The sequence below is a fragment of the Rhinoraja longicauda genome, chromosome 14 (assembly GCF_053455715.1).
Source record: "Rhinoraja longicauda isolate Sanriku21f chromosome 14, sRhiLon1.1, whole genome shotgun sequence".
Classification (NCBI taxonomy): Eukaryota; Metazoa; Chordata; class Chondrichthyes; order Rajiformes; family Arhynchobatidae; genus Rhinoraja; species Rhinoraja longicauda.
Genome location: NC_135966.1, coordinates 43,983,713 through 44,006,412, shown reverse-complemented (window position 1 = coordinate 44,006,412; position 22,700 = coordinate 43,983,713). Strand labels below are relative to the sequence as shown.

At 41.4% G+C, this 22,700-nt stretch overlaps 1 protein-coding gene across 4 annotated transcripts in view; it reads right to left on the bottom strand.

The window, feature by feature from the left end:
* LOC144600235 (F-box/WD repeat-containing protein 11) overlaps window positions 1–22,700 on the bottom strand; it is a 144,144-nt gene that overhangs the window by 35,104 nt on the left and 86,340 nt on the right. For all 4 annotated transcript variants that reach the window (XM_078411783.1, XM_078411784.1, XM_078411785.1 and 1 more), the window contains 2 exons: window positions 17,790–17,976; window positions 14,782–14,872 (listed from right to left, as the gene is read on the bottom strand). In XM_078411783.1, the coding sequence (XP_078267909.1) occupies window positions 14,782–14,872; window positions 17,790–17,976 (278 nt within the window). The remainder of the gene's footprint in view (window positions 1–14,781; window positions 14,873–17,789; window positions 17,977–22,700) is intronic.

The window sequence follows — 22,700 nt, the reverse complement described above, 5'->3', positions numbered from 1 at the left end:
CGATTGGGCTTGTATACACTGGAATTTAGAAGGATGAGGGGGGATCTTATTGAAACATATAAGATAATTAGGGGATTGGACACATTAGAGACAGATAACATGTTCCCAATGTTGGGGGAGTCCAGAACAAGGGGCCACAGTTTAAGAATAAGGGGTAGGCCATTTAGAACGGAGATGAGGAAGAACTTTTTCAGTCAGAGGGTGGTGAAGTTGTGGAATTCTCTGCCTCAGAAGGCAGTGGAGGCCAGTTCGTTGGATGCTTTCAAGAGAGAGCTGGATAGAGCTCTTAAGGATAGCGGAGTGAGGGGATATGGGGAGAAGGCAGGAACGGGGTACTGATTGAGAGTGATCAGCCATGATCGCATTGAATGGCGGTGCTGGCTCGAAGGGCTGAATGGCATACTCCTGCACCTATTGTCTATTGTCTATACCAAACCTAACACACACACAATCCTTCTCCCATAATACTTCTAACCACCCAATTTTCTTTCTCCAGCCACATAAGCTAATATTACAGGTTCTCTCTCGTTTGGTACCTTCCACGTCTCCTTTAAATTTGCTATCTTCATTGCTCTCATCCAAAAAGGTTTTTTTTAAAATCATTTGCAGCTATGCCATCTCCAAGCACAATTTCAGCTACAAATTCCCTCAATGTGTGACTTTTCACACTGTTACCCATCCTATCCCTCCAGTCAAAACCACAGTAACTCTGATCAAAGTCATAAATTACATTTTATATGATTGGTCAAACGTAGTCTGCCCTTCATAGCAGACACCAACAGACAAGGTGGAATTTGTCAAAATGTGTTCAAGGAACGTTTCCTCAGGCAATAAGTAGAGGGCCCTACAAGGGAGACGGCAAAGCCTGAGTTACTCTTTGGAAATTGGGACGGGCAAGTGACTAAAGTTACCTCTGGCGAGCCTTTCGGGACCATTGCTCTATTAGGTTTACAATAGGCATGGGTAAAGACTGGATGAGTCACAAGTTAATATTCTGAATTGATGCAAGGCCAACTTTGATGATGTTAGACAGGAACTAATTAAAAAGGAGGCAAGGGATAGGTAAAGGCAGCTGGGATCAAGTGTATTCCTGGAGGAGTTCCAGAAACTAGGAATACTTTAGGAAATCAGGAGAGCAAGGGGCAGGAGCTAGCTGTGACAGATAATATTAAGGAAAAGCCCAAGAGGATTTTTGTACATTAAGAGGGTAACTAGAGAGAATACAGCCTCTCAGAACCCAAAGCTGCCATCTTTATGTGGAGCCAGAGGAAATGGGCAAGGTCCTCAATGAGTTTTTCTCTGCTTTTAACAAGGGAGAAAGACTGGGGAACTTGAGAGACTCAATGGAAATGTCTAGAGGACAGTCCGTATTATGATCACGGGGCTGCTGGATGTTCCAAGACATACGAAGGTAGGTAGAGGACACTGTGGGAAGCAAGAGAAGAAATTGCAGATGCCCTGGCTGAGGTATACAAATCATCATTAGACACGGATGAGGTGCCAGATGACTGAGGGTGACTAATGTTGTGCTTCTATACGACGGCTTCAAGGAAAAGCCTGGGAAGTATAGATCAATGAGCCTAACAACTGTGGGAGGCAGATTACTGAAGAGGATTTGAATAAGATATAAATGCTTGGATTGACTGGGGCTGATTAGGGATAAGTCAGCACAGTTTTATACATGGGAGATCATGTCATGAATGTGATTTTAAGAAGTAACCAATAGGTTGACGAGGGCAAAGCTGCAGACGTTACCAATATGGATTTCAGCAAGGCTCTTCTGGAAGATTAGATCCCATGGAATCCAGGGAGAGCCAGTAGACTGTATAGAGAATTGGCTTCACGGAAGCCAATGATGGGTAGAAGGTTGTTTTTTGGACAGGAGGGCCGTGACTAGTGGTGTGCCTCTGGGATTGGGCTGGACCCATTGCTGCTGGCAATTTAGATCAGCGATTTGAATAAGAATGTAGAAGGCACGATCAGCAAGTTGACAAATTTGACTAAAGTGTGTGGCGTCATAGATCGCGAAGACAGTTATTGAAAATTACAGCAGGATCTTCATCAGTTGGGCCAGCTGTGGAATGGTTGATGGAGAAGGCTTTTGGTACATTGGCCTTCATCAATCAGGGTATTGAATATAGAAGTTGGGATGATACGTTAAAGTTGTACCAAATGTTGGTGATGCCTGGTTTGGACTACTGTGTTCAGTTTTAATCACCCTGCTATGGGAAGGATGTCGTTAAGCCAGAAAGACTGCTTAGGATTTACGAGGATGTTGCCAAGACTTGAGGGCCTTAGGTATAGAGAGAGGTTTGGCAGGCTAAGACTTTATAACATCATGAGGGAAATCAACAGAATAAATGCACATAGTAGGGGAATCAAGAATCATAGGTTTAAGATGAGAGAGGAAAGATTTAATAGGAACCCGGGGGCAACGTTGTCCACACAGAGTGGTGGGTATATGTAACGAGCTGCCAGAGGTGGTAATTGAGACACTTGTGTAGGAAGGAACTGCAGACGCTGGTTTATACCGAAGACAGACACAAAATGTTGGAGTAAGAGCGGAGGGCTGTACATTCAGAGGGGGTGAGGTTAGAGTAGGTAAGAGGAGTGAAAAGGTAAGACGGTTGAGGTCCCGCCAACGGATGAAAATGAAAAGGTCTAGAGAAGGCTGCTCAGCGGAGTCCAAGAGGAGGGGGACCGGTGGAGACGGGAGAAGGGGTCATCACTGGATGGCGAGGACTCCTTCCCATAGAAGGCATGGAGGCAGAGGTGAAGAAAGAAAAGCTCTACGGCATGGCGAGCCTAAAACTCGTTGGGATGGGGGCGGAGGGGTACCAAAGTGAGGCCTCTGTCGAGGACAGACCGTTCTAAGTCGGAGGGAGGATGGTCAGGGGGTTGGCCGGAGAATTAGGTGAAGTACTGAGGGAGGATGTTGGAGTTCAGAGGAGTGGAGTGGATGAAGTAGTGTATGAGTGCGGAGCAGGTGGAGCAACCTGGTTAAGACGGAGAAGGGCAAGACTCAGTGGAATCATTACTAAGGTTCCCCGTAGGAAGTGGGAAGCAATAGAACCCAGAATTCTGTGGTCTGTCACCTATTCCTTTTCTCTAGCGATGCTGCCTGACCCGCTGAGTTACTCCAATATTTTATGTCTATCTTTAGTTGAGACAGGTACTGTAACAACATTTAAAATACATTTGGACAGGTACAGATATTTGGATAGGAGCATTTTAGAGGGAAATGGGCCAAACGCGGGCAGGTTCGACTAGTGCAGATGGGACACCTTGTTTGGCTTGGGCAGGTTGGGCCAAAGAGCCCGTTGCAATGCTGTAGGAATTTAAAACACCTTTTCACCATTATCCACTAGGATGGAGTGGCACTCATTTGGTTTCAGTCTTAATTGATATCGTGGTAACCAGAAGATCAGCGCCATTTGCTTATTCTCCCACACCAGCACCATAAGCTCTGATATATGAGGCACTATCCTGGCCACTCCCGGTTCTCATCTGCATGCTGCCATCCCAAAGCAAGCATCCAAAATACACAGCCAGTTTCCACACGAGCAGAAATATCCTTTAACTGGTTAGTAAGCCATTACTTTTACTTTACCATTACATTACTGCAACTTACAACTCTAACACTGTACCCGGCAGCTGGAAACTACTTGATCAGAACTCAAGTTTAGGGTATTTCATATCCCAATACCATCTGGAAAGAATGGGTATGTCAGACATTATACAGAACATCTACGTGCCGGGAGGAAAGGAGTGTGAATTTCTGAACTCCGCACCAAAACACAAAGTACCTCTAAGCACATGATAGATTTGGGGGGAACTTTATATCCTGTTCATCGGGTGCAATTCCTTACCTGTGCTGATTAAGTGCACTGATGTAGATGCAGTACACATGGGTCACAACAACATAAGGTGTACAGTGTGCAAGAAAGAACTGCAGCTGCTAGTTTAAATCAAAGGTAGACACAAAATGCTGGAGTAACTCAGCGGGACAGGCAGCATCTCTGGAAGGAATGGGTGACTTTTGGGGTCTGAAAAAGGGTCTCGACCCGAAACGTTACCCATTCCTTCTCTCCAGAGATGCTGCCTGTCCCACTGAGTTACTCCAGCATTTTTTGTCTTTCTTCAGTTTAAACCAGCATCTGCACATCCTTCCTACACACATAGAAACATAGAAAATAGGTGCAGGAGTAGGCCATTCGGCCCTTGGAGCCTGCACCGCCATTCAATATGATCATGGCTGATCATCCAGCTCAGTAGCCTGTACCTGCCTTCTCTCCATACCCCCTGATCTCTTTAGCAAAAAGGGCCACATCTAACTCCCTCTTAAATATAGCCAATGAACTGGCCTCAACTACCTTCTGTGGCAGAGAATTCCACAGACTCACCACTCTCTGTGTGAAGAAATGTTTTCTCATCTCGGTCCTAAAAGACTTCCCCCTTATCCTTAAGCTGTGACCCCTGGTTCTGGACTCCCCCAACATCGGGAACAATCTTCCCGCATCTAGCCTCTCCAACCCCTTAAGAATTTTATATGTTTCTATAAGATCCCCCCTCAGTCTTCTAAATTCCAGCGAGTACAAGCCCAGTCTATCCAGTCTTTCCTCATATGAAAGTCCCGCCATCCCAGGGATCAATCTGGTGAACCTTCTCTGTACTCCCTCTAAGGCAAGTACGTTCAACATAAGGTGCCCACACAAATTGCCGATAATAAATACTTGCCACATACAGTGCCCACCATAATGTTTGGGCCAATGACCCATCATTTATTTATTTGCCTCTGTACTCCACAATTTGAGATTTGTAATAGAAAAAAATCACATGTGGTTTAAGTGCACATTGTCAGATTGTATTAAAGGGTATATTTATGCATTTTGGTTTCACAATGCAGAAATTACAGCTGTGTTTATACATAGTTCCCCCCCATTTCAGGGCACCATAATGTTTGGGACACATGGCTTCTCAGGTGTTTCTAATTGCTCAGGGGTGTTTATTTGCCTCCTTAATGCAGGTATAAGAGTGCTCCTAGTCTTTCCTCCAGTCTTTCCATCACCTTTGGAAACGTTTATTGCTGTTTATCAACATGAGGACCAAAGTTGTGCCAAAGAAAGTCAAAGAAGCCATTATGAGACTGAGAAACAAGAATAAAACTGTTAGAGACATCAGCCAAACCTTAGGTTTATCATAATCAACTGTTTGGAACATCATTAAGAAGAAAGCGAGCAGTGGTGAGCTTATTAATCGCAAAAGGACTGGCAGGCCAAGGAAGACCTCCACAGCTGATGACAGAAGAATTCTCTCTATAATAAAGAAAAATCCCCAAATACCTGTCCGACAGATCAGAAACACTCTTTAGGAGTCAGGTGTTGATTTGTCAATGACCACTGTCCACATAAGACTTCATGAACAGAAATGCAGAGTCTACACTGCAAGATGCAAACCACTGGTTAGCTGCAAAAATAGGATGGCCAGGTTACAGTTTGCCAAAAAGTACTTAAAAAAGCAACCACAGTTCTGGGAAAAAGGTCTTGTGGACAGATGAGACGAAGATTAATTTATATCAGAGTGATGGCAAGAACAAAGTATGGAGGAGAGAAGGAACTGCCCAAGATCCAAAGCATACCACCTCATCTGTGAAACACGGTGGTGGGGGTGTTATGGCCTGGGCATGTATGTCTGCTGAAGGTACTGGTTCACTTATCTTCATTGATGATACAACTGCTGATGGTAGTAGCATAATGAATTCTGAAGTGTATAGACACATCCTATTTGCTCAAGTTCAAACAAATGCCTCAAAACTCGTTGGCCGGCAGTTCATTCTACAGCAAGACAATGATCCCAAACATACTGCTAAACCATCAAAGCAGTTTTTCAAAGCTAAAAAATGTTCAATTCTTGAGTGGCCAAGTCAATCACCCGATCTGAACCCAATTGAGCATGCCTTTTATATGCTGAAGAGAAATCTGAAGGGGACTAGCCCCCAAAACAAGTATAAGCTGAAGATGGCTGCATTACAGGCCTGGCAGAGCATCACCAGAGAAGACACCCAGCAACTGGTGATGTCCATGAATTGCAGACTTCAAGCAGTCATTGCATGCATAGGATATGTAACAAAATACTAAACATGACTACTTTCATTCACATGACATCGCTGTGTCCCAAACATTATGGTGCCCTGAAATGGGGGGGACTATGTATAAACACTGTTGTAATTTCTACATGGTGAAACCAAAATGTATAAAAATGGTCTTTATTAAAATCTGGCTATGTGCACTTTAACCACATATGATTTTTTCTATTACAAATCTTAAATTGTGGAGTACAGAGGCAAATAAAAAAATGATGGGTCTTTGGCCCAAACATTATGGAATGCACTGTACATTACTATAACCCAACCCTGTGTCATCCCCATACCATAAGTGAGAGGTCTCAACCCGAAACATCATCCATTCTTTCTCTCCAGAGATGCTGCCTGTCCCGTTGAGTTACTTCAGCTTTTTGTGTCTATCTTCAATAAGTGAGGGGGTCTTTTTGCAGAGTGCGATGGCAATACATTACCGTGATTTTATACATTAAAGTGTTCCTACTTCATCGTACAACCTTGCATAACACTGTCATCCGAGGATTCTGTGGGGTTAAACTATAGATTCCTATGACGGGTCTGGGCAGAAATTTCCAACTATTCTATTAAGCACACGCTGAATGGTAAAGCTTTCAAGTAGTTTGAGGGAAGGGATAGGAGGGATAAGTGGAGATAAGAGGGGTGGAGATTTAAAAAATGGAATATAGTGGCCTAGTGAAGAAAAATGCTATGCCCCTTCATTCTACAGGAACAGAGTATGTCTCTTTTTTGGCAGTAGCTGAACATTCCATTGATGGCTGTTACAAAAACATTTGGGCTTACTCTTGCATTCTTTGCTAATTTCTTTTCATACACTGCCTTTCACATTATTTGCAATAGGTTTTATAACTTTCCATTTTTAGCCTGTATCCACACTGTTATGAGTATTATTTTCCATCAACTTCTTTTGTATCATTATGATTGTTATATGTTCATGCTTTGTGGGGGCTTTGTGCCTTTATTTTCACCCTAAAGGCAACTGTGCCGGTAATTAAATTATCTCCACATGTGGTACGCCAAATTCTGATTCTACTTGATTTGCTGCACATTGCCCTTTAGGTTCCCAAAGTTAGTCCCTAAACAATCAAGTATTTTTACACTTGATATCTCAGCCATTTCTGTTACCAATCTAAACCCAATTCCTGTTCTCCAAATCCTGTCCCATTAGACGTAGTCCATGTCCAATTTTATTCCCCAACACTGCTTCCTTTTTCATTGGCACATAAACAAACAAAGATAAAATGAAAGCGGCACAGCGTTGAGTTGCTGCCTTACAGTGCTAAAGACCAGGGTACGATCCTGACCACAGGTGCAGTCCGTGCGGAGTTTGTAAGTTCTCCCTGCGATCGCATGGGTTTTCTCTGGGTGTTTCCGTTTCCTCCCACATTCCAAAGACGTGCAAATTTGTATGTTAATTGGCTTCTGTAAATTGTCCCTAGTATGTAGGATAGAACTAGTGTATGGGCGATTGCTGGTCGGTGCAGAACCGGTGGACCAAGGGGCCTGTTTGCAGGCCGTATCCCTAAACTAAACTAAGATAAAATGACTAGAGTTTAATTTCACACATATTGCAATTTTACATATATTCCTTGGTGCCTTAGCAGCCATTGGGAAATTTTCCTGGTTTTTTGGCAGGGTTTTCAACCCTCTACCACTTGATTTATGGTGCAAAACTTCTCTAAAACACATTGACAATAGTGTAACATGGAAAAATCATCTGCTTCAACTTTAATGATGGTTCTTATTTATTCACTGTATAACTAATAATACAGGCCCCATTTCCCTTGAAACTGTGCTAAAGGTTTAAGGATAAAGATCAAAACACACCATCATTTTGAGGTTGGTGACCCCATGATCTCAAATGCAGCTCCTCATGATTCCTTGACTGCTTTGCCCTTGGAGATCAGGGTCACGGTTACTTTCTGCTTCCTGGTCTCAGTAATGTTCTGTGCTAATGCTGAATGCTGCCAAGCTAAGTTTGCTGCCTGCTGCTACATTGAGGTCATCCAAACCCCATCGTCAAGCATGGACATCACCTATTTTTTCTTCAATATATGGGTTCAGGCATCAGCATTCCACTGTGCGTAGGAATTCAAATGCCCTGCATGTGAAACGTTCAAGGGATCTTCATGACAACTACCCTGATGTACATGGAGCACACCACCAGCACATGTCACTCTTCACCATAACCCTCTGACCTTCCTCCCCCAATTCCCATCTTTGTGGCATCCATTCATTCATTGGAATCATTCGCCTCTAGCAAGGAAAGTTTTGCTCATGTACCTTAAAGGACTTCACAGATCGCACAAACCAGTTAAGTGAACTGAAGTCACTGAAAAATTTGCACTACATCCATACGGAATGCCACGCCGACACAGAATTCTACAGGGGAACCTGACAATGTTATGTTAAGCTTATATTTTAAGTACTTGCTCTTTGTTACATTCCAGAGTTTTAGATTTATTGCCAAATGTACATCAAAAAGCATTTATTTTGCACGCTATCCAATCAAATCTGAAAGTACAATACACAAATACAATCAAGCCAAACTCAAGTCAATTGGTAGAGTGAAGGCAAAGATACAGAGCGCAGAATATAATTCTCAGCATTATAGCTCAACAGTTCAGGAGACAAAGTCCAATATCCACAATGAGGTAGAGGAGAATAAGACAGTATCCTAGTTTATGGGAGCACTGCCCAGAACTCTGATAACAGAGGGGCAAGAAGGTAAGTCAAGGTAACTCAAGAATTAAGCTACCTTAACAACAAAAAAAGGAACAATTACTTGATCAGGATGAGTCAAGGACACGGGAACAGGAGAATTTTAAATTCAAGTCAAGACCTTAAAGTCATAAGTTAATAACCACAGAAGTAATTGTGAATTCAATGAGGTGCGAATTAGTGTACAAACAGCACAATTTTGGATGGGCTCAGGTTTTACTGGGTCTGCAAGGTAATAACCCAGCTGCAATCAGTTTCAGAACCTGGCACAAGAGTCATGAGTAGAATGGCAAGCCCCTCCAATGGGGGAAGCAATAGGATAAAAATTAGGATCATCGTTCCCTGTCTTCCTGTTACAAAAGGTTAAAAAAAGCTATATAATTTTAATCAATGCAGGATTGTGTTTCATGCTTTAAATAGTTTAAGAAAGTACGAATAGTTATGAAACAATTTGCTTTAACGAAGCTCATTACATGATAATCCACAGTTCCTGGAAATCTGAAACAAACTAGAGCAAAACACACAATGCGAGGGTAATTCAGCGGGTCAGACAGCTCCTGCAGAATGAACAGATATTTCGGATTATTTCGTTTCGGGTCAGCAATGTTTCAGGTCAGGACCCTTCTTCAGACCGACTGTAGTAGGGGGGAGAAACTAGGGTATTGCTGGGAACAGCCAAGGGTTAATCTCCATACAACAGAGAGCATGTAATGAACCCAAATATTTCCTTCCTTTTTGCTGTAAATAATATCAATATTTTAGCTTTTTAATTTGATTCCATTTGGTGAGTGTGTTCATTTGATATGATAGGAGAGCCAATTAGAAACACAGGAGACTGTAGATGCTGGAATTTGAAGCAATAAAATCTGTAAGAACATTGGATGAAGCAGCATCTGGGGAGTGAAAGGCACAGTCGATGTTTCAGGACCCTTCACCTGAGTATTTTTTGGAAGATATAAATTAATTCGAGATTAAATGGAAATGTTTTTCAAAAGTATGTTTAAATATTTGGCTTGATATATCACAAGGTAGAAGATACTCATTGCATCTGCTCAAATTCTGATATTTAGTAGGTGCAAAATGTGATTAATTCCCAAGTGGCACCAAGAGCTAGGTGAAGATTAGATCTGTAGACACAAGACTACAGATGCTGGAATAGTGAGCAAAAAAAACTGCTCGAGGAACTCAGAAGACCAGGCTGCATTTGTGGAGGGAAATGGACAGGCAATGTTTATCATATATCATCATATCATATATATACAGCCGGAAACAGGCCTTTTCGGCCCACCAAGTCCGTGCCGCCCAGCGATCCCCGTACATTAACATTATCCTACACCCACTAGGGGCAATTTTTACATTTACCCAGCCAATCAACCTACATACCTGTACGTCTTTGGAGTGTGGGAGGAAACCGAAGATCTCAGAGAAAACCCACGCAGGTCACGGGGAGAACGTACAAACTCCTTACAGTGCAGCACCCGTAGTCAGGATCGAACCTGAGTCTCCGGCGCTGCATTCGCTGTAAAGCAGCAACTCTACCGCTGCGCTACCGTGCCGCCCTGTTTCGGGTCAAGACTCTACCGCTTCGGGTCAAGACTCTTTAGACTGGAGATTGGATCAAAGTTGACAATTCAATTTGGTTTTAAGCCAATTATTGAGCATGACTGTAACTCTGATCGCAATAAAACTGATCCTTGTAATATTTCTTGGCACATCCAACAACTAAGTCTTGAAGTAAAAGGAACATCTTCCTACATATTCAAACTGATTCTAGAACTAATTAGATAAATCTCCCTAACTAACTATGTAGAGTACCAAAAGACCTTTCGGTCATGGGTTGATCTCCAGGTTGCTGAGCACTTCAACTCCCCCTCCCACTCCCAGTCTGACCTTTCTGTCATGGGCCTCCTCCAGTGTCATAGTGAGGCCCACCGCAAATTAGAGGAATAGCACCCCATATTTTGCTTGGGCAGCTTACAGCCCAGCGGTATGAACATTGACTTCTCTAACTTTAGATAGCCCCTCTGTCCCTCCCCCTTCCCAGTTCTCCCACTGTCTTCCTGTCTCCACCTATATCCTTTCTTTGTCCCTCCCCCACTGACATCAGTCTGAAGAAGGATCTCGACCCGAAACGTCACCCATTCCTTCTCTCCAGAGATGTTGCCTGACCCGCTGAGTTACTCCAGCATTTTGTGATACCCTTGTAATACCAAATTTACATTGGATACAAGCAGAAAAAAACATGTTGGAGGAACTCTGGTCAAGCAGCATCTGTGGAGGGAATGGAATTTCAGGTAGGGACCCTTCTTCAGATTGGCCATTAAAGTTATTCTGAAAGAAACTCTTCCAAAATTGGTGTCTTGCCGTTAACCCTCCCACCTCCACCCATTTTAAAAGGAGTAGACGATAATAGCTAACTGAATAAATAACATAATTCTAGAATATAAAAGCCAGACTTATCATGCAACAGGGAGACACAGGTGCACATTTCAATCTCATGACTCGATGCAATTCTATTTAAACATCATTTGGTTTCAAGCATTGTAGGAAATTTCACGAAGTTTTTCGCAACCAAAAAAATCCCAGTGCACTGTAAATGAACACAGCAATGGGAAGAGAGCCCACGCTTCACAAAGGAGGAGAGGTGTTTTTTTTTCTGTCAAGCGGAATTTAAATTGGCAAAGGAAAGAAAACAGATGTTAGACAAAGAAATAACATTAGCCTAGGTTAAGGAAATCAGTCCTGGGTGGGCAGGATAGAAAGAAATGGATCCTAAACATTCAAACCTCAGACACCTTTTGGTATTCTTTTTTGCTGCAATATATTTATAGAATACCCAAGGGCTTCAAGATACATTACAATATAGGATTTGAACTATTTCATCAGGTCATTATTCATGATGAGGAAACAAGGATGTGTCATTTATTTAATGTACACTCACCATGAACACCTAAACTATAGCCATCTACTGTCAATCACACATTTTGAACACAAACTTCCTGGCAAGAGAAAAGAAACATTCTCACTTTCATGTCTGTTCCAAAACTACACAGAACAGATACTCTACAGCATGGGAGAAAATATACCAGACACAGGGAAACTACTACCACATTCATATGGTGGCTCCTGTGCCAAGATCAGAAATCTTTGTTCATTCTTCATTAGCGAAGCCAAGATCATGGATGTTGGTACAGATTTTAAATCAACCAACTATGAGATAAATTGACCTCAACATTAGTGTGTGGGAAGGTCAGGCAAGGAAAAGGGACAACTACCCATAACATGCCACGTAATTAAAGAGGCTGCCAACTGTCTCTGACAGTGGATCACATTAATGGAGGGTTAAGTAATTGCTGTGGGATTTTTAAAAAATCGTATAACATCACTCAATACTCACAATTGTTAAATGAGATCATAGATATTCTGGAGTGTGGTCAGTGTTGTGCAGGAAAATTCAGAATACAACAAAATGCAGCTATCAGAAATTATATCAGATTCGGAACTACAACATTTGAAGGAATCCTGCGCTGAAGCGTCAGCCTAGAGTTTGCACTGGAAGATCAGACATGGAACTACAAAATATCACTGTAAATTTAGAGGGGGAAAGGACTACCATCAGCTAGGTTGGCAATGACAATTCTAACCAGTAAATTAGATCGTAATCAGTATAATTTACCCATTATCTGTGGAGGTGTATAGAAAAACCTTTGTATATACAAAATTCAAATTTAATTGAAAAAAGGATTTTGGTTGGATTTTGGTAAGCCAAATATACACCACAAATTGAACTTCATAAACAACTAAAGCAGCTGAAAAAATCATAATTTGCGTTTGAAAAGAAAAATATAGCTTTTCACATATTTGATTTTTCTTTTGAATCTATGGAATGCTTGTGTAGCAGCCAAAAAGACTTTGGTTAATATCTCTGAACCGCATCAAGAGTTTACAGGTTTATTATCCACATCATAGAAGATGTGAGTTTTACAAGGTACGGCTTTATGGATAAAATGCATTCACTTGTAGTTACAACACACCCCAAAGCTAACTTTCCTTGGTAGAACAATAAATTTCACACAGCATCAGACAACAGCTGTACTTGTAAAATTATTAAAGTTTATTTAAAATTATTAGATTAAAGATTCATCTGATGACAGATGGAGACGGAGAGCTTCATACAATGGTTGTTATCAGCTTTTTATTGACTGGAACCAACACTTGTACAACTTGGAACCTCTTCAAGTTTACTTTGCAAATGCAAGAGCTGAAGAACACACCACTCAACATTCAATAAAAATGTTTCTGTACTAATCGGGTAAAAAATATTCAACTGGACTTCTCGTTATGAAACACCAGTCATACCACCAACCATCTCTCACTGGCCTAGGTGCTTAATGATTACACTACTGGTGGTCTGGGAATCAGTGCCTCACAAATACAGAGTTCAGTGTCTCAAAGATCAAGTCAGGGATGTTTAACATAGGAGTAAAGCTTGGGAGGGAGAACCCACCGGAAAGGGAGGGTTGGGGATACAAAGTGGTGTCGGCATATCCAGGATATGTTTGGTAAGAAAGATGAGGGAGCACAGCACAGTAGACCAAGATGGAGGAGGGGAGGGGCAATTGAGTGGGCACACCAGGCTAGAGGGGAAAGAGAGAAAGCAAGGAAGGCAAAGGCAGATGGATATGAAACAAGGAGGGTGTACGGAGTGGGTAGACTGAAGCATGCACCTATCTGCAGTGGTCACCAGATAGAGGAAATACACAAAGTGCTGGATAAACTCAGTGGGTTAGGCAGCATCTGTGGAGGGAATGGACAGGTGACTTTTGGGCTGTGACTCTTCTTCTGAAACGTCACCCGTCTATTCCTCTCAGATAATATCTGAGATATATAGGTATGTGCCAATGCAGATACATAGGCATGTAGAATTCATACAAATTTAGAGCAAATAAGGCAGCATCTGTGAAGGAAATAGACAGGCACCATTCCAGGCTGGGACCCTTGGAAGGGTCACCAATCCATTCCTTCCACAGATGCTGTCACAGCTGCCAAGTTCCTTCAGTATTTTGTGCTTTTCCCTATCCAGTGACTACTGCATATATGTGCATGCCTATATATCTACAGGGTACATGCCCATCACAGGTGCCATCTGTGGAGGGAATGGACAGTTACGCGTCCATTCTCTCCACAGCTGCTGCCTGACACACTGCATTTCCCCAGCACTGTTTTGTTCAAGATTCCAGCATCTGCAGTTCCTTATGTATCCAGGTCACTGGATATAATTCAGAGCACTTCATGGATCCATATTCCCCCATCTCACCTAAAGGAGCTTCAGCTAGCCTCATTTGAAGCTCCATACGTGATCTCAAACACTACACATACCAGACTTGATTCAGTGCCTACACTACAATAAAGTTAACCCTTTATTTCTTGCCTAGATGATTTGGAATGACATGCCATGTGTTTCCACCTTATCTTCATTTTAGACAGGCCTCACATTAATAGAAAACTTTTCAACCCAGTATTTTAATCCTTTTAAATCATAGCAGGATTTCTGCTTCATTAAAAATAGTAGCCATTCATAGACACTGACTATTAGAGATAACCATTTGTTGAACAAATGCAAAATTATCAGCTAATGTTGCACAGACAAAGCCAAACTATATTAATACTTTGCCTAGTTAGTGAATGTTAGGTTGAAAATTGCCCGACTGTACCAGTAAACAGCACACAACACTGCCATGGGAGAAAGACAACATTAAGTGGCAATGATTGGTGATAAGGCAATGCAAATACATTAGGAATAGTGGAACCTGCAGGAATTGTAAAGCTTTCAAAATTCGGCATCCCATCACAAATTTAAGTTATAAAGAAACCGACAACAATACATCTGGTTTATGTGCGATCATAAATTTGATTATTCATACCTCTATATCCTGGATAATCTTTGGGTATAATCCTCTGTAAAATGAATTTGGTGGACCATCAGCAGGCCTATTTTTGAACAGGTATTGTTCCCTTGGAAAGAAGAACACAGATATGTTCAATGTTGGCAAAGTATTAAATTAATGGCATCTTAATATCTACGTTCGTTATTTCAGTCTATTTAATAGAAGGAATTAAGGCCAGACCTGTAACATGCACTTGTAAACTGCCAACAAGCAGTGACAATACCACCTTATGTATTGAAGATGGACTCAAAAAAGTTGGAGTAACACAGCGGGTCAGACAGCATCTCTGGAGAAAAGGAATAGGTGATGTTTTGGATCAAGACTGAAGGGTCTCAACCCGAAACGTCACCTATTCCTTTTCTCCAATGATGCTATCTGCCCGCTAAGTTACTCCAGCTTTGTGCATCTTCAGTTTAAACCAGCATCTGCAGTTCCTTCCTCTACCTTATGAATCTGTACTTTATTCCTTTCCCCAGCCTGGAGAGTCAGATCCTACTGAGAACAATATCAAATCCCCAGCCAATGGCAGAATTGAAAATGCACATCGTTCAGTATTATTTAATGTCAATTAAAGTCCAATACTAGTTATCAAGTTTGTCTGCAAATATTTTCTCCTGGTTTGCGGAATGAAATTAACACTGAAGGATTCAAAAAACAAAAAATCAGGAATAGAAGAAATACCTACGGAGAGTGCTTTCAATTGTGAATATTTTCAATAAAATGTGTACTGTAAATGTACTGTAAACCCTCATTTACAACAGACCACGGGGGGGGGGGGGGGGGGGGGGGGAGAGAGAGAGAGAGAGAGAGAGAGAGAGAATATGGTGTCTGTTACTGCTAACTGTCCACTCCAACTGAGTAAGGGATTATCATTGCATAAATTGTAAAAACAAACAACTGCAGTTACTGGTTAATACACAAAAGGACATAAAGTGCTGGAGTAACTCAGCAAGTCAGGCAGGATCTCTGGAAAACAAGGATATGTGAAGTTACGGATGAGATCCTTCTTCAGACTCTTGTCATGCTGGTCCAGAACTGGACCTGTTCGCAGCTTCCAGAGTGCAGGTAAGGATCTGCAATGGAAGGCATGATGTGGAAACAGCCGGGAAGACTGTGGCAGCGGGCACGGGCGGCCTGGAAGCAGCCGGGGAGACGGTGGCAGCAGCAGCACGGGTGGGCATCAGCAGCCCAGCCGTGAAGGTCGGAAGGTCAGTCCGCTACAACCAAAATCCATGATAAAGTGGCCCGTAAAAACAAGGGTTTACTGTAACTGTATAATTTTATATATTTGGCTCTTAAATGGTTTTCCAATTCAGCTGTGCTTACAATGTAAAGCTGGTCAAATGGTCAGCACTTATAAATAGAACACTTACGATGTACACAGAATCATACAGGGTTATGGCACTGGATGCCATTCAGCGCATCTTGTCCATCAGTAGATCAGGAGAACACATAAGCAGAAGAACTTATTGAGCATGTTGCATCATTCAAGAAGACCATTGCCAATATAACTTGCAAATCAGCTCCACTTTCTTGGCTCTTAACAGAAGCCTGAGCACTCAAACCAAAATTCTATTACAGCCTTGAATATATTCAATGATTTAATCTCCACTATTCATAGATGTTGAGAATTCCACAGATTCAGATCCTTTTGAAAGAACAATTCAGTCTTAAACGAGTGACTCCCCTTATCCTGAACTGTGCCTCTGATTTTGATTACCCCACATCCTGTCAGCAGCAACCCTACGATTTTGTTTTCTTAAGACCATCATTATCTGTGATCTTTCAGAACGTGGCATATCAAATGCTCATTCGGATGCATTAAATATGCCGAGGGTTTCTGCAATCAGCAACCTTTCAGACTAAATTCCAGAAACCAACAACCCATTGGGTTCCTTTTCCCTAATTTTCCTGCAATCCAAATATATAAAATCTACATCCGTCCCTTGTGACCGACTTCTCTGCAAGGGAAAATAATTCCCTTCCAATCACAATCTATACTCTTCATTTTCATAAATCGCAGTTAAACCTTTGCTTGGCCTCTACACCATAACAAACATAAGCTTTCAATCCATCTTAATCAAACTTTATCTTTACTGAATTCTCTCTAATTGCATCGTACCTTTACTGGAACATGGGGCCAGATTTACACCAGGTATTTTAATTGTGCGTTAACTAATGTTGCACATACTTCTAGCAGGAGCTCCCTGATCATATACTCTCTACTGTGGCAAATAAAGGGCACAAAAGAGAGGCATTACAGTTCAAACAAAATGTACATAGATTAGATTCATGAACCAAAGACAACTTTCAATTTCATCATAGCAAGCAGGTAATTTAAATTCCATTAATAAATTATATCTGGAGGAAATGATTTAATAATCATCAACAAAACCATCCAATTAACTAAATTTATCGCAGGAAGGTCTCTATTTGGTGTGACCTTATCAGATGGCCTACTTGTGACGAGACTAACAAGCTTATGTGGTTAACACTCAGCCATCACCTGTTGGTCAAGCAAACCACTTATTTGTATGGAAAGCCTTAAAAGTAGAGGAAGATATAGGTTTAGGAAGGAAATACTGGTGTATCCCCACAATTCCCAGTCATAAGTATCTTATCTATATACTCTCGTTTGTCATCTTGTTTGTGACTGAATTTCAGCCAAAACGGTACACGATAGCTTGACAATTTTAGGCCTACCTTACTCACCATTGTCACTTTAGTTTTATTGAAATCGGTCTTACATTTTTTAAGTTATTCACATTTTAAAGTTTAAAATGAGGGGAGGAGGAGGGGAGGAGGGAGGGAGGGGGGAAGGGGGGAGAAGGGAGAGGGAAGGGGGGGGTTGAGGTGAGGGGGGAGGACAGGGTGCTGCACCAATGCAGGAGAGGTTTGGGCCCAATGGGCCCACTTGGTCTAGTAATGTCTTATAATTTGAAAAATGTGCTGCAAAACTTTCACTGCATGCTATCTGCACTCACCATCCCCTCCTCTCTGCAAGTCCCCTCCACAGTGGATCCGTGCGTACCATTCTTTCGATTAGTTTTTTCCACAGCATTCCTTCACCAATCACCCTCTGCCATTCTTTGCACACCACCTCAGCGGCGCACAGCGACTTAGCATCCAGGTACGATAGGATGTTTTCTGCTATATGGTCCAATCCTTGGGCTGTAAACACATTTGAGAAAAGCACATTAATTGATGGTTTGTCCAGTAATTAACATCACTCTGGTATTTTAAAGCAAATAACATATGCAATGAATTGCTTTTTATCATCGCTGCTCCGCACCCCTTCATGTAGCACCACAGGCTACATTTGCTCTGTAGTGTAATATCAAGTCACACCGACAAACTCAATTATTGACCATTTCACTTTGTGTAATCTAGGTTGGGACACTCAATTCATTTTGTCTTCTGGGCTCAGTAGGTGCGATAGAAAATGTCAGTGTGCCTGCTAAATATTGAGTGAAGGTATACGATAGAGCTCAATTGAAGATGTACCCTCATCTTGTTATCGTCAAATAGTCCGTTTCCTTCTACTCTGTATGGAAAGTTGAGGAGAAAAAAATACCGTTTGACCATTTACCATGAAATTAATGTATTTGCATAGAGCACTGACATTAGAAAATAATTTGTGTTTAATTGACAAATAGTCCGCCCCGAGACGTTATATCAGTCTGCAAAAACTTGGGTAGGGCAAGGAATAGAAGTTGTGATCTATGAAACAAAACATATTTATTTCAATTTTGACATCTGAAATACAAATCTGCCTTGCCTTTTATAGTTGTAATTGCTTTTGCTGTTCCTCAAGATTTATGAAATTCCCCCTCTAATTGAGGCAACTTTATATTTAGAACTAGAAGAAAATTTATGGTGCAAGTCACTCAGCCAGTTGTGTCTTTGCCAGCCATCGAGTAACTATCTAGCCTGATCCCATCTTCCAGAATTAAATCCCTCGCCCGAATGCAGACATCACATTTATATCAAGCACCATTTAAATGTTTAAATGTGATCATGGTTTCTGCCCCTATACTTTCAGAAAGTGAGTGCCACATCCCCCTTTAATTCTACTTGAAAGAGCCATTCCTAATCCCCTTTAGTCCCACTATCTATTACTTCAAATCAATGTCTCATTTTTAGCTACTGTGAAGATGAGTGGTCTCTTCATAATTATTCTGCAGTGACTACATAATTCCCTTATTCCTCTCTGCATCAGAGAAAACTAGATTAACTAAACTTTGCCAGTAGCTACCACTCTCTAGTTCTAGCACCATCCTAGTAAATGCCCTCTGAAATATCTCTGTAAAATGAACAGAACTGTAATATAAAAACTCAAGCTCTAGACTATCCATTGACGTATGCCATTCCAACCAAACTGCCCTGCTCATTTATTCTATTCTAAAAGGAAACGGTCTGGATGCCCTTTCAACTACCGTACTTACCTGTCCTATAGCTTTTAGGGATGTGTGAACATACTCTAAAGTCCCTTTGTTCCCCCTCACTGCTCAATACTCTCCAGTTTTGGCTTGAATAAACAAAGCTGGAAGAGCTCAGAAAGCCTAGCAGTATCTGTGGAGGCAAAAATGTAACATTTCGGATCGAGATCCAACATCAGGACAGAGGGAAGAGCAAAGGTTGCCTGTACATGGCAATATTAAGTAGAGGACAGTTGTAATAGAAGCTGGTAGGGGATCATGGGTAGTTTATTTTCTCTTCATATGCCTCCTCATGAATGCAAGCATTCTCAAGAAGTGATCTTTTACCTTACCACAACTTTCGCATTGACATTAAATCAGAGAGATCAGAACTTGCTGTCATAAATATAAACAAGGAAATTTAAGAGGACCTTTATTCCTTGTACACCCACAACTGTGCAGCCATGTACAAATCAAATTCAATTTACAAATTCGGAGAAGACACTACCATTGTGGGCCGCATATCAAATAATAATGAGACGGAGTACAGGAATGAGAAGGAGAACCTCGTGACCTGGTGTCGAGACAACACCCTCTCTCTCTCAATGTCAGCAAGACAAAGGAAATAGTAATAGACTTCAGGAAGCGAAGCGGTACACATATCCCGGTTTGCATTGATGGCACCCAAGTGGAGATGGTTGAAAGCTTCCATTTCTTAGGAGTAAAAATCACCAACAACTTCTCCTGGACCACCCATAATTGAAGCAATGACCAAGAAAGCACAACACGTCAACTTCCTTAGAAAGCTTAGGAAGTTCGACATGTCGCCAACAACTCTCACCAACTTCTACAGATGCACAATAGAAAGCATATTATCAATATGAATCACAGCTTGACTTGGGAACAGCTCCATCCAAGACCACAAGAAATTGCAGAGAATTGCGGACGCAGCCCAGACCATGACAGAAACCATCTCCATTCAATTGACTCCATTTATACCTCATGCTGCCTTGGCAAGGCCACAAGCATAATCAAGGACGAGTCGCACCCTAGCCACTCCCTCTTCTCCCCTCTTCCATCGGGTAAAAGGTATAGAAGTGTAAAAAAGCACACTTCCTGATTCTTCCCGTGTTAACAGGCAACTGAATCATCCTACCACAACTAGTGAGCAGTCCTGAACTACTATCTACCTCACTGGATACCCTCGGACTATCTTTGATCAAACTTTACTGGCTTTATCTTGCACTAAGCGTTATTCTCTTTATCCTGTATCTGTACACAATGGATGGCTCGATTGTAATCGTATCGTCTTTCTGCTGATTGGTTAGCATGCAACAAAAGCTTTTGACTGTACCCCAGTACATGTGACAATAAACTAATAAACTATAAATTTCTTTACTCAGATTCTATTATAAAGCGCATCACATAATCACCATAAGTGGAGGTGAATGGCAGAGATACATTTAAGGGAAATGAGATCTACAAAGGAGCAAGGAGGAAGGAGGGTAGGGAGGAATAAAGGGATATTTTTATGGTCAGAGATGGCATGAGAGGACGCTTGCATGTAGCACAAGACACTGCCCTAAATCCATTGAGTCGCATGGCCAGTTTCCATGCAACAATTAAATATTACTGCAAGGTGTTTCGAAACACCTATCCAGTTTCTAATGCAAACCAGAAAATGCTGGAAGTACTCAGCGGTTAAGGCAGAATCACTACAGATGCTTCCTGATCTGCTGAGTATTTACAGCATTTTCGATTGAAATTTTACATCTAGGGTCTGCGGTTTATTTTTGCTTTTCAATCGCTGCACAATTTTTTGCCCAGTCTAACAGCTTTTACAAAGCAAGAATGTTCCCAGCGGACCAAATGTACTAAGACTCCATTAACAGCCTTTGATTTCCAGCATAGCTCTGGGGCAGCACTCACGGAGTAGATTTAGAAGGCTGTGAGTTCAAGGCGAATACATAATTTACCAAGGGAATACTGCACCACCTCTCGGATGAGGTGTGAAACAAAATCCCATCTGTGTTCAGATGAATGCTAAAATATCTTACCATTCAAAGGACAAAAAAGTTCTCCTTGCAGCCAAGACAAAATCCTCTCACAATCAGGATCACTAAAAAAATGCTCTTTGGTGTTCATGGATCTTTGGCTGTTACCTTCCCTATATTGCAACAGAGACTGCACTTCAAAGCTACTTAATTGGCTGCAAAGTGCTGTAAAACATTGAGGCTTTGAAAAGTAAAACATAAATACAAAATCATTACTTTATTTTTGTATTGTTATGCCAGCACTAACAAATTTAAGCACAGTCTTAATCTGGTTTACATTGTGTTTGAGACTCTCCAGTATTTTCAATCAGGAAATTCTCTCAGCATATCACAGACCAAATATTAACGGTTTTTGATTTATTTAGCTGCTATTACTGTGTTTTCACCAGTCTACTAGTAGTAATATATTCCAAGAAAATTTGCTCCAAACCCAAAGTATTTCAATTATTTAACAGATGCTTAATTCATCATTTTAATTATTCCTGGTAATTCCACCAACAGCAACAGAACCGTCACCACTAGTACTCCATCTTAGTCAGCTCAACGTTCACTCTCCAAACACAAGTTGCCAAACACTGACAGATGATTTCATAGATCACATTGTGAATAAGCCACCTAAACACCATTGCCTTTCGCAGAAATCCTAGAGACAATTAACTGAAAATCTACACGCGGCCATGTTCATGATAATTTCATAATCTTTTGGCTAATGCAAATCCACAATGTTATAACAGATTTAGCGAGCAGGGTGTATTGTACTCAAATGCTCTCAGTTTGATGAAGTTATTATTTATCATTTCAGTGCAAGACAAATAATTAATAATCCACTGCAATGTCAAGGTTTCATTTCTAATTTGCATGAGGCAGTGTTATTTATACCAGAGAGCAAACTGTGGCAGACATAGCCATATACCATTTTCTCTGGTCACAAGGCAAGGTGTGATAGTGGACCTAGAGGCTGGGCACAGCTGGAGTTTTGTTACTTCCTCTCTATGATGCCATCTCTCCGACATCAGGACCTGAACAATAAAAGCCCCAAATCCAGTCACAGTTACAGTTTAGCCTGTTGTAAATCCGTCTGCAGCTCATGCATTTACAAAAATCTTCCTGGTGCCAGCCAAACTGGTGCATTTTGAAGTGAAAGGGGCAGATTCAGAACACAAAGTGGATCCAATTACGAAGAGATGGGAATATTCCCAATGATCTCAATTGCCAGATCATACAATTGCATTCACCTCAAGCAGCAATGGTGATTTTACATTTATGAACTTCCATTTACAATTTCAGCACCAATTGCCCACAATGCAATTTAACCATAATGGATTTTCCAAAATGGAGATTAAACAGACGATATAATCGAAACAAATAACCTTCGGAGCCTTCAAAAACAAAAATCACACTGCATCTGTGAAGGCAGTTACAA